The sequence below is a fragment of the Mesocricetus auratus genome, unplaced genomic scaffold (assembly GCF_017639785.1).
Source record: "Mesocricetus auratus isolate SY011 unplaced genomic scaffold, BCM_Maur_2.0 Super-Scaffold_100003, whole genome shotgun sequence".
Classification (NCBI taxonomy): Eukaryota; Metazoa; Chordata; class Mammalia; order Rodentia; family Cricetidae; genus Mesocricetus; species Mesocricetus auratus.
In genome coordinates this window covers 28,854,924-28,868,489 of record NW_024429188.1, presented here as the reverse complement: position 1 = coordinate 28,868,489, position 13,566 = coordinate 28,854,924, and the positions used below count along the sequence as shown (strand labels likewise).

The following is a 13,566-nucleotide window of genomic DNA, read 5'->3' as shown; positions in this document are numbered from 1 at the left end:
ATAGAGTTTGGGTGCCCATCCCACAATGAGGGATGCTCTCTCAGACTGGACTCTTGAGGGAGGGCCTAGACCCTGCCCTGGATGAAATGACAGACTCTGGATTTCCACCATGGATGACTCAACCTCCCTGGGGCTCAGAGTGGAGATTGGGTGGGGGACAGGGAGCCTGATGGGGTGTGATTGGGAGGAGCGGAGGGAGAGAAGATGGGATTGACATGTGAAACATGCTTATTTCTAACTTAAATTTAAAAAGGAAGAGAAAAAATGGCAAAAAAAACCACTACTCAGGTAAACTTCTGTAATTTCCCCCTAGGAGATGTTATTCTTTAAGAAAATCAGGAAGTGGGCTGGGCATTGGTGGCACATGCCTTTAATCCTAGTACACAGGAGGCAGAGGCAGGCAGACATCTCTGAGTAAAATGATTATTGGAAAATAATAGATGCACAAATAAGTTTTGGGCAATAAAAGAATATATAACTGTGAGGTAAAATTTATTGAATTTTATTATTCATGGACACTATAAAATAAAGCAACTCCACATATACCATGAAATTTTACTGCAAAATAGACTATTACAAAGACAAATTTAGTACACTGTTTAAAAAATGGAATATTTGCAAAAACATGTCATACTACTCCCGGTAATTATACAAATTGATGAGATTGTTTTCCAGTAAGTTTAATGTCTTGGCAAAGCTCTTTTAAATTTGTGAATGGCATTAAGTAGAGATTTCTGAAACTAAATAACAATGTTATTAATTGCAACACTATTCAAATCAAAGGATCAAACAGTGAAAGAAAAAATAACATGGTACACATACAAATTATAACTATGCAGGTAATATTCTCCCTCCTGTATATATCAAACCTGGACCTACAATTTTGCTCCTCAACTCTAAAAATTCCCTGCAAAATATACAGGATTAATTTATCTCTGATTGCTACTCATGGCACCAGAATTTTCACCAGAAAGAAAACTAGGGCCAGCTCTCTCTAAAATCATGGCAAGGGTTCTCTCTTCTTCTTCTATTAGAGCCTCTTCATACTGAGAAGGGAAAAAAGTAGGGTCTGTCCCATGAACCTTGGCCACAAACTCTAACACTTTCATCTTACTAGTTTCAAGATGAGTTCGGGGCCCCCACACATATTCATACTGCACAGGATCACTATTGGCTACCGGCTGGTACATCAGGTATTGCTCCTTCACAAACTCATCAGTTATCAGCTGCCTAGGGTCACCAAAAATGAAATGATTCATCCCAGCATAGATTCCCATTGGATTCAACACTTCCCAAATCTCCTCTTCAGTGGCACGATTGCCTTTCATGAAGACTATCCCTAGGATGAGTATGAGGAGACCAGTCTTAGGAAAGCTATACTGATCACTATGCATCCCATCATAGGTGAGACCTAGTTTGATAAAGAGAGCATAGCAGTGGTTGACAGGATCTATTTCCTTCACTTCCAGGCCAAAGACCATCTCCATGCGTTGAGCAGCTTTCGTGAGGATTTCTTGAAAATGACCTTCATCTTCTTTGACAATGAGTGTCAATATATCAGTCATGCTCATTATCTCTTTTGTCTGATACTTGTACAGCATGTAATTCACCAAGAAATCAACCTTGTTATTAATATTCATCACAGGGGCATCCCTGGTGACTGATTGACTTGGTGGATTGACTGGATAACCCTGCTTTTCTTGGTTACTAAGATTATCATTTGATTCACTTGAAGAGGCACAGGGACTCTGAAGACCCCCAGAAGTACTAGGTGTCTCATCTTCAGGATCATCCTGGTGGCTAGCCATCAGAGAATGAGATGAGGGACATGGTCCCTTCACATCCCTGGAGACCTGTGTAACCTCTAGGCCCTGGGTCTCCTCACAGGTCTGATCCTTCAGACTACTAGCCATTAGATGAGAGGAAGGACATGGTTCCTCTTTATCATCAGAGATTGCTGAAACCTGCAGGCTCTGGGCCTTCTCATAGTTCTGGCTCTTCAGACTACTAGCCATCAGAGATTGAGAGGAGGGGCATGGTTCCTCCACATTGCTGGGGACTGCTGCAACCTGTAGGCCCTGTGTCTCCTCGCAGGTCTGGCCTTGGTCAGCTGTGCATTCTGGATTCTTCTGAAGTTGAGACATGATGACTGTAATGACTAGAAGTAGATATGCATGCAGACAGGAAGACAGCAATGAGTAGTCACTGTTTGAAAGAGAAAGGGAGGTTGTGAGGTAACCAGCTAGTAAAATCAAGTACAATCACTATGATGAAAGCCACTTCCAATGGAATTCTGAAAATCATTTGATAAAGGTTCATATGCAAGAACTTGTAGGGAAAAATAAGAGATCCACTGGGTGTTAGCCAACTCAGCATGAAAGTTATGAGGATTCATAGTAGACACATGTTTGGCTCTGAAGTTCCCACTCCTTTTCTAAATGAAAAAAGGTCCATAATCTGCACAAGTGTGATTAACATGGAATCTGATGGGCTTAAGCCACATTCTGTGCCATAACAAAAACTACCCCTTAATGGTGGGTATGAAGTCCTACTTGTAGTTGAGGAACTACAGGCAACTGATAGCTGCTGTTACTAGAGAGTCAGATTTCTTTAAGGGTATTGTGCCATGGTTGGTTGACCATAATCCAATGGATCACCACACACACTCAAAACTACAAGGCAGTACAAATAGTACTTAATGGGTTAAAATAAGAGTACACAAAGTTGGTTAGGGAGTGAAGGGCGTTGAATCTGGGAGTAATTGGGAGAGTAGTATGAATATGATCAAAATTGTGTGAAATTTTTAAATAGAAAATAAAACCTGTTCCCTCAAGACCAAAACCATACCTTCTTAGAAATGTAAGAGTAAAATGGGAAGCTTCCCATTATTTGGATATTCTCTGGGTTAAAGGCAGAAACTTAATTCCACAGAATTTTTGTGTGGTGTGGTTATCCCCTCAACACCCAGGAGTCTTACTTAGAACAAAATAGGTCTCTTCCATTGGAAGCATAACCATGGAAGAAGATTTCTATTACCTCTCTCAGACCGAGTATGTGAAGTGAGCTGTTCATGTACTGTCCTTGTTTGAATTATCTATAATCAAGAGTTTCATGGCAGTTAATTTGTTATCATTTCTATATTTAACTGGGTGGATCACTCATTTATCATTCAGGATATATATCCAGAATACTTACCTTAATCCCTGCGAATACCTTCAAATGTCTGCTTTAATTTTATGGCTTCAGTGATTTAGATCAAAGGCCACAGCTCCCTGAAAAAGAAAAGAAAATGATGGCATAAATGATGTGCCTTGTGGATACCCATTCCTGAGTCCTCCAAGGGCTGAGCAAGGAGCAGGAGAAGAGCGCCCTGACAAACCTTTCTTCTGGAGAATGTAGTCTATGTGGATTTCTATCTTTCAAATACAGATTTCTTGAGTACTCACATGGCCTAGGCTTCTTAGGCTAGAATTTATAATCTCACTTCAAAATATCCCTCCAAACAAATGCCATGAAATCATTGACCTAGTTTGTTTCTCCTGCTCCTGTGATAAAATTCTGACCAAAAACAACTTGGGGGGAAAGAGTTCACCTCGGGTTATAGCCTATCACTGAAGGGAGTCACAGAAAGGATCTGGAGGTGGGATGGGAAGCAAAGGCAACGAAGGAATGCTGCGTATTGGTTTTCTTCCACTGGCCTTTTGGTGGTGTGAATAAGAATGCCCCTCCCTCATAGGCTCATATATTTTATTGCTTAGTTACCAGAGAGTGGCACTATTTTAAAGGATTAAAAAGATTAGGAGGTGTTGTCCTCTTGGAGGAAGTGTGCCATTTGGGATAGACTTTGAGATTTCAAAAGCCCATGCCAAGCTCAGAGACCCTTTGCCTATGGATCAGGATGTAGGTATCAGCTACCTCTCCAGCACTTGCCAGCATACTACCATATTTCCTATCATGACAATAATGGAATAAACCTTTGAATCTGTAAGCGCACTCCCAAATCAAACACTTTCTCTTATATAACTACCTTGGCCATGGTGTCTCTCTACAGCAATAGAACAGTGACTAAGACAAAAGTTCTTACTAGGGAATGGAGTTTTGTTGTGAAAAGCATGACCATATTGTTTGTTGGAAGAAATGTGGACTTTGGTACTTTGGATTAGGAAAGCAGTTGAACACTATAATGGGGCATAATGGCCCATACTAGTAGGCACATGAGAGACAGAGGTGCTTAGAGTAATGCAGATTATGATGGCCTCACTCAAGATGTTTCAGAGGAGAAGAATTGTAGTAAGTCCTAAAAATCTACCTGGGGCTAAAATGAAGAAGTATGGATTAATGGCTTTGGCAAAAGCGATTTTAAGTCAACCTCACATTTATGCAGCCCTGTGAATATCATTGATCACTCTTATGAAGATATATAATGAAAAGGAGCAAGCTGGACAAAAGGAAATACAAAATCCACACTTTGAGGAGAAAAGGAGCACCATGAAGCATTATGGAGCCATGCCAGACTCAAGAAGATAAAAACTTTAAAGAAAAGCTCATGCTACATGAAATCAAGGGAATGGTGGGCTCAGGATAAGATCACAACCAGCTAAACGTCCAGCATGTGAAAAGGATTTAAATAAAAGTTTCCGTAGTGAAGGAAATCCACAAACAACAGAAAGCTGATGCAAATGTAACTGTAGGTAGGAGCCAAGTTCCAAATCCAGTAAGCAGCAGGACTTGGCAGCTTAAGCCAAGTGATTCTGGCTTTAGAGTCAAGGATAGAGAAAAGGGGTTGTAGAATATTCCTCCTCAGCTAAGGAATGCCACTGAAGCAAGCCATGTGTCAGAGGTTTCCCTGTATGGAGGCCCTGATAGAACATTATGTGCAACTGTGAAGGTGAAGGCTGGACTGTGTTGGAGACTGAAAGACATTGGAAATTTCAGAGTTGTGGGATACCTACCAAGTAAGTTTCAGACTAGCTATTGAACCAGCCCTGGAGGAGGGAGAGAGAGAGAGAGAGAGAGAGAGAGAGAGAGAGAGAGAGAGAGAGAGAGAGAGAGAGAGAGAGAGAGAGAGAGAGAGAGAGAGAGAGAAGTATGTTGCAATCAACAAGGCTAAAAGGAGTATATCTGGGGAGTGCTATGACATCAGATACTGAGATCCAGAATTTAGAGTTTTCCCAGGTTTTTGTTCTTGCTTTGGTCCAGTATTTCCTCATTGCACTGGATGGTTTTGTGTGTCAACTTGACACAAGCAAGAGTCATCAGAGGATGGAGCTTCAGCTGAGGAAATGCTTCCCTGAGATGCAGCTGTAAGGCGTTTTCTCATTTAGGGACCAGTGGGGTAGGACTCAGTCCATGGTGGGTGGTGTCATCCCTGAGCTGCTGGTCCTGGGTTCTTTAAGAAGGTGGGCTGAGCAAGCCATAGGAAGTAAGCAAGTAAGCTTCTGCTTCTGCTTCTGCTTCTGCTTCTGCTTCTGCTTCTGAAATCCTGCCCAGTTTGAGTTCCTGTCCTAACTTCCTTCAGTGAAGCCAAATAAACCCTTTCCTTCCCAACTTGGTTTATGGTCATGATGTTTCATCACAACAATAGAAATCCTAACTAGGACAATAACTATGCTTTTTCCTTCCTTTTAGAATGGTAATATATTGCTTTTCTCCCTTGGTATTCCTATCAGTGCCACTTTTCTAAATCATTATAATTCTCAACTGCATTCTGTCAATCCTTATCAATACAGTGTACCTCTCAGCCCTTTGTAATAGATGGAGACCACCATAGTAAACCGCAAACAATGAAAAAGCAGAGCTTTGGAGCACACTCCCAATGTATACATCTAAAAAACACTCCTGTCCCTAAGGTTTAGGGAATATTGTGGAGGGGGGGAAGCAAATATTGTAAAAGCTAGAAGAACAGAGAGTTTTCTGTGAGATTATAACTCCTAGTAATATCAGAAACCCATAAATTGTCACCAACACGACTGATCAAACATGAGCTGAATAATGATAACACCAACAGATAAGCCAAAGTGGATGAAGAAATGTCTATGAGGCCCCAAAATTACATAAAGGACTATAGGCAATGAAGAAATACTGATTGCAAGAGCAATCTTCCCCAGGGAAGTGCATATCAATTGGTTACCCAATAACTATGGTCATCCCTGTAAACACATATAAGTAACATTGAATAACATTATAAAGATTGAGTAGGCTACATTTTGGAATGGATATGTATATACATATAAATATATGCAGACAATAATATTTAACAAAAAAGAGGCCATGAATTTGAAAGAGAACAAGTAAGGTTATACTCGAGAGTTTGGAGAGAGGAAAGGAAGAAATATTGTAATTAAATTATTACCTCAAAAAATTGAAAAGAACAACAAATAAGTAGGTTGGGAGGAGAAAAATGGTGGTGGGACATGGGAGGAATTAAAGTGTGGTAGATTTGATCTAAACATACTTTGTCCATCTATGCATGTTAAACAAGTTTCTAAAAATAACAACATCCAAATAACCACCACACTCCTCCCAGGCATATTTTTCTTAGAAACCCTGGAATTCCATGCTGGAGTTATGAATCAGTAGTTAGTAACAGTAGTTCATTCCCAGAACCCATAAAAGGTGTTTCACAAACTTCTGAAACTAAAGTGCCAGGAGATCTGGTACCCCTCCCTCTTCTGGTATTGGCTTGTACCTGCAACCCCATATCCATATATATGTATGTAAAAGCATATATATGCACACACACACCTATATATAGAAACACATGATTAAAATCAAACAAACCTTTTTGTTAATTAAAAAATAAAAAAGAGGGATGGGAGAGATGGCTCAGTGGTTATGAGCACCGGCTATTCGTCCAGAGGACACATATGGCAGCTCACAACTGTCTGTAAGTACTGTTATAGGTGTCCTGACATCCTCACATGGAGCCTCATGCAGGCAAAAAACGAATGCACATTAAAACAAACAGACAAACAAATAAATAAATAGAAACCCTAGGATGTCATTTGGAGACATTATGTGCACTCTAACATCCCAAACTAGAACATCTTGTGGAAACTTACAGCAGGCAGTCCATAAAATATTACTTTAGATCCTGTGAACTTTTGAATTCTATAAGCCCTAAATCTCCTATTCTCCCTTGTTTGCACACATTACTGACTCCATCAGACTAAGGTCTCCCTTTTCTCACAGTGCATCCTGTCCTCAACTCCAACTCTGCCCTAGGCCACACGGTTATTATACAGAAGTGACTTCTTTAAAAATTCCGGAGAAAATGTTTTCTAGGGATACATTCCATGTTTGAAGCAAGTCCTTTGCATCAAATCATGCATGCCTCTAAATTTGTATAAAGTTTATCACCGGCCAGACCCCATTCCATGAGGAATAATGGCAAGAGCGAGATTCTGATCTGTGTTGTGAGTTTCTCTGTTCAACTTTGTACAATCTCCTAAATCCTTATTTAGGATCAGATTTTTTAAACAATCACCAGTACCTGGGACGCTCCTTCGCTGCTTCAATTTTACTGTACACAAACTTCAGCCACTTCCTGAACAAAGTTTTCACACTTTGTGACATCACTTTCCGTACATGCTCTTCCACCAGCTTGCAACAGTATGATACTGCGCAAGCTCCTGGCTTCCTTTTCTTTTTTCCACCTTATCACATGGGCTTCTGAAAAGCCCTAGGATTTTTCCTTCTTTTTAGCTGTGATTTGCCCCTTCGTGTCACTATACATGAAAGGCTGTTAAGGCTCAAGTGTCATTCTGTAGTAACTCACAAAGGTGACACAGCCATGGTAGGTCACTGGCAGATTTCTTTGTATGTTTTTATTCAGTAATGGTGATTTCTTCATTTTTCATTCTTCAAGATTCTTTGTTTGTGGCTCTTTTAAATTACAGTTAGAGATTCCCGTGAAATGCAATCTCTCTCTTCTAGCAAATTTTTGACTAGTTTACTTACTGCATCCTTTCAGAAATTGCACTGTCTCTTTAGCCTTAATTTGAGATGGGGTAGAAAAAATATAATGTATAAAACATGCTGATATATTTATTTATTCTCTTCATCTTCCATATTTACAATTTTTCTGCAAGCTTTATTTTAAAGATACATTCTACAGGTTAAAGACTGTTATGATTTTATGCAGTATGTAATTTTTTGCTGAAGTGACTTCTTGTACATAGATGATCATCATTGCATTAGGTGTTTTATCTTGTTCTTTTTCATTCCACTATCTGACTTTGTTGTTTCAAGCACTTCAGTTGTCCTACATGCAAAGTGTGCCAGAATAGAACATGTGGGAGTAGCCAACAAAGGTCTGATGTGAATTTAGGCCTACTCCATGAGAAAGAAGGCATGCCTGATTCTGCTTGGGTGACAAAAATCAGAGACTAGGTAGTACAAAGACCTTGAGTGAAACCAAGCACCACTGCTCTTAAGAAAGAATTGATAAAGTGAATCCTAATAATATTTTGTTGTAGTCATAGATTATTGTCTAATTCAGTCCCAATCAGAGTGGCTTTCTTCAACAGCAGATGGGAAGAGATGCTAGTCGTCTTTTAAGTTATGATATAAAAAATAAAATATATTCTCAGACACAGTAGTAGAGTCAGATTGTCCTGTTGTCTCTATCCAAAACTATGGTATGCATTAGACTTTATTTGGAGATTCTGCTTTGACTACTGGTCTTTTTCCATCTATTGGGCAGTGTCCTATCTTCTCATACTAAGTAAGGCCCACAACTCTCTGATAAAATCCTCTATCTTTTGGGGAAAATGATGTGTTGATGTCATCTTCTATTTCTCCCTGCTTTCCAATACTCATAGGAAAAACAGATCTGTCAAATTACTGTATGTTTTCTCATGTTCTAAGACAGAAAATAAGTAAGAAGCTTAAGTTATTACCTGTTTGGTGACAGGAAATCGGTACCTTTCTTCTCCAATTGTAAAAAGTTGAGTTCAGCCAATAATCTAAAGAGATTGGAAGCAGATTCTTCTTTATATGATTTACTATGATATGCAGCTAAACTGCTAACACAGTCTTAATATGGAGAGATTCTATAACATCTGCCAATTACAAAATAATAACATATTGTTTTAAGCTACTGATACTTATGATGATTTGTTAATAATAGTAGAAAATGTATATGTGCTAATTCAAAGGAAATTTGCTTAGTTACATTAACATCAGACAATCTACATAGGCAGCTGAGTGTAAGTAAGTATTCACAAAGAAATACGTGTTAATGAAATGGTCACTTAACAGTCTTGTAACAGTACATGATGGTATGTACATACTCGAGATAGTAACACATAAAGAGAGAAGAATGATGATCCCATGTTTGATTCCAGCCAGCACTACATAGTGAAATCCTAGCATGTTTTCATTGATTCTCTTCCCCTTATCTTATTCTTCAAATTACTTGCCCCACTTGTCCACTTCCACCCCACAGAAGTCTCCCTGTAACGTTTATGTGTATGCGTTCAGTTTTTCTCCCCCTGCTCCTCCAATATCTCTTTTAATCACCTCACACTTCACTTTTTAATTTCATGACCTATACCCACAGTCACATTCATCCTTTCAACATTCCCCACAGACAGGTAGGCAGTCAGGCAGACAGACAGGTAAATAGAGGTAGACTTTAAGATCTGGGGTCTGCCAGACAGATTGATAGAGACATACAGAGATACATTAAGATCTAAGTAAGGTCTGAGAGAGAGAAAGAGAGAGGGGGAATGGAGAGAGATAATGGCAACAAAACAGACACCTATATGACATACATGAATATAACAAAATAGAACAATATAGAGATGCCTCTATGAAGTACTTATAATTAATATTTAACAAAGTTATAGGAAAGGTGGAAAGCTGTGAAATGCTGTCTTCTTCACATGACATGGCTGTTGTACACAACTACTCAGAGGAGCTGGGATTATTTACACATGATCTAGCCAATAAATTTCCAGCATGGATGCATGAATGGAGGAAGCCTCCTGATGCTCCACCCTTATCTGAAGAGCTTAGCAGTTGATAGATGCAGGGTCTAAATAACCCTTTAAATTAAACAGTTAAAACCACAAATTAAAGTGGGAGTATAGCGCACTGACAGACTGAGTACTTTGCATGGATGAATGTATGGGTTCTATGCTAAGTGTCACATACACCAAAAAAAAAAAAAAAGACAGAAAAAACGAAAAAGAAAAAAAGGCAAAGGCATTTCACTGAAGAAGATACATAGCCAGCTAAATACATGTAAAGAAATTCAACTTTGTTAAATATGGGGCATTTGATAATTCAAAACTATTATGAAATGCCATGGCATAGATATTATAATGCAAAATAAGTAATAAAATTATAATGTCAGATAGTCATTACTCTACTACTCTAATACTGCACAGTAACTACAAAATAGTTGGAAATGTTAACAAGACAAACCAAGCTTCAACTCACCAAGTAGCATAGCTTGCACTTCTGTACACTTAGGTCTGAAATGAGACCTTATATCTACAGAGGCACACAAGAAAACAACTGTCTACGTAATTGTTCACAGCAACTTAGTTTGTAGACGTTCCAAAGTAGAAACAAGAAAGATATTTCAACAATGGGCAAATGTTTTAACAGACTGTAGGACATTCATTCCTCGAGATAAGAAGAGACAAGCTGTTGGTACATGGAGACAAATATTTCAGTAAAACGTGGGATTTTCATACCATGGGATAGGAAGAAGCAAACTATTGATATACTACCAATTTGTATGGAGCTCAAGGCCATGCTATTGAGTTAAAAATTCAGTTTCAAAAACATGTGCTTTTATGATTCTACTCTTTTAAAACAGTCTCAAAGGATAAAGTGATAGAAATATAGAAGGAAATTGATCTTGGTTACATAATAAGCATAAGTGGGAAGAAGAGGAATAGGTGCATTTTGTTAAGGGGTAGTGTTTGCATTTGTTCTAAATTGTAATAATGGTCATAAAAGCACATAATAAAAAGCCATTGATCTCAACAAACATTTAATAATGTCACTTCTTTTTGTTATTTTAGCTTTTTGAGCCAGGTTCCTTCTCTGATATCAAACTACTGGCAATCCTCCTGCTTCAGATACCATCCTCCAAACAGGCATGAGCCACTATGGACACCAGTTTCCCAGTTTTGACACAATACTCTAGTTAGGAATTATAGGCTTAGTTGACAACCTGATGCTACCATGTGGGACCTGTAATTTGGACAAACATATCTGTGAGAGAATGCAAGGGATTTGTCTTAAGTCATTAAGTTTATGCTATTTTGGATGAAAGCAATCTAAAATTAGAAACATATAATTACTTCATGTGCTTTTCTCATTATTCATGAAACATAAAATTTCTTAAAATGAGAAATTATTTCTCCTTATTATATATTTATACTAGGAAAATTGATTAGCCAAGATCCTACTAAATGAGGAAACATGGTCAAAATATATTACATATTTGTATGAAAATTTTTTATAAAACCAGTACAATTCTAAAACAATCCCAATAATTTTGACCATTTGTTTATTAATAGATACCAGATAAAATTAAATATTTGATTAACAACATTATCATCATTATTATTATATAATAAAGAAAATTCCAGAAGGTGAAAAGGAAAGACAAAGATAAATCTAGAAATTGCCTTTAGGGTCCAGCTTACACCAGCTGCTATTCTCCCATCTTCTACATGCTTGTAGTGATCTCAACCATTAGAGAGCTTCAGTTAGAGCACTGGGTCTACTCAAAGTGTAAACTGATAATTTACATTTTCTTGGACAGGCCCATAGACAATGACCACATAGTGTGAGATTTTGCAGTCCTTGCTCTCTTGTATAAGAAAAAAAGGTAAGAAAATCAAAACAAAATCTCTATGGTGCAACTTAAGTTACAATGACTCCTACAAAACCAGGCTTAGACAAATACATTGACTGAAATGTTATTTGTTGTAACTTTTTGATGCCTTGCCTATCCCACCCTTCCTTTTCCTCTAAATTGAGGAGCATTTTAAAAGATAAATCTTATGAATAACAATTCTAATTTATAGCTCATCATAAAGACATGACAGTTAGCAAATGATAGAGACACTATCAAGTATTTGTTGAAATACTAAAGAAAAGTACAACTCAAGTAATATTTCATTTTCTATATTGAAAATGAACTAAAATCTTCAAGTATTTTGACAAAAACCACTTTATTATTGAAGATATCATTTGATTTCAGATGCTCTCCAGAATACAAAATGAACAATGCACACAAATTTTTCTTGATTACATTCTCCTGTGGAGCACAAACCAAGGGGTGAATATTTGTTAGTTAAGATTACTCAAATCATGGAGGACAAGCTCTCACTTTTGAGGTAGATTTTTATTGTCCTTGTAAACACACCCAAAGTGGTCAAAGCCACAGTGAAAATACTACTAAAATGAAAATGGAGCCTTTTTAGGGCACAGACCCTTCACTGGTGTGCATATATGAAAATTGGAAAACTCCCTTGGCACTTAATTCAGAAAACAGCTGTTAAAACATGACTGTAGTGTCCTTGGTTACATCACACCTAACTCTCTGCATACATGCTATCAGAAATATGTAGGATTATATGATATGGATATTTTTTAAATGATCTCAATGGTTTGGAACAAACCACTCAGTGTAGATACTGAGTTGAGTTGAGTACCTACCATTCACTATTTCATTTCCATAAATCAAGTTCAGTCTTGCTGAAACAAAGCTGCAGTCATAGCCATGGTGTGATAATTACTCCCTTATAGTTTTGCTATAGTGCTCTGAAATTTAGGAAAACAGTTTCAACTTACAGTTAAAAGTTGATATAAGTAATTGTAATCTTTTTTGCACTTCTCAGTATGCCATCTACTGACATATTTTTATGACACACATGGACACATATATTCTAAAATGTGCAAATACATATGTTCACACTAGAAAGCAATTTAGTACTTTCCTTGGAGAAATTTTGTAATATTTTCCTGGTTTTCAGGAACAAATATATTTGATTTTAATTCACTCTAGGAATAACACAGCTAACATTTAGCACATTTTTTTCCAATGGCATTGTAAATTTTAGTCAAACCTGGGGTATGAATTTTTCCTTTGGGAGATATAAATAGTCTACTTACCTGAGGTGAGAGACACTGACAACTGAACAAAAAAGTACTGACCTCACACCCAAATAGAGTGTGGTGAAAATATCAGGTAATGTGTTAGAGGAGCATGGGTGACCCCCAAAGAAGGCACCACCAACATGTCTCACCCCAGCATGGATGAAAACTTTCTCTCACTATGTAGAATCCTGGTTCAGTAACCCTTTTGTAGCACAAATTCTAATTGGTATAAAAACCCTGAGTCAGATATAGGGGTAAATGTTGACAGATCAGAGAAGCAGAGCAGGCAGCCACTATTTCTTACCTCTACTGAATCCTCAGATCAAAGGGGCGATCCTGTCCGTCAGAATTCTTAGACTGAATGCTGCCTCTAAAACATCTCACACTGTCTCCTCCACCTTATATTCTTATCTACTCCCAGCCATATAATCCCTGTCT

The 13,566-nt window shown here is 38.0% G+C and overlaps 1 protein-coding gene across 1 annotated transcript; it reads right to left on the bottom strand.

Moving 5' to 3' along the window:
• Positions 1-488: 488 nt before the first annotated feature.
• On the bottom strand, positions 489-13,544 carry Mageb16 (MAGE family member B16). The gene is made up of 4 exons (XM_021223906.2): positions 13,433-13,544; positions 8,901-8,966; positions 3,196-3,272; positions 489-2,205 (listed from the first exon to the last, which is right to left on the bottom strand). The coding sequence occupies exon 4, from the start codon at positions 2,142-2,144 to the stop codon at positions 930-932; it is 1,215 nt and encodes a 404-aa protein (XP_021079565.1). The 5' UTR covers positions 2,145-2,205; positions 3,196-3,272; positions 8,901-8,966; positions 13,433-13,544; the 3' UTR covers positions 489-929.
• Between the last annotated feature and the right edge of the window lie 22 nt (positions 13,545-13,566).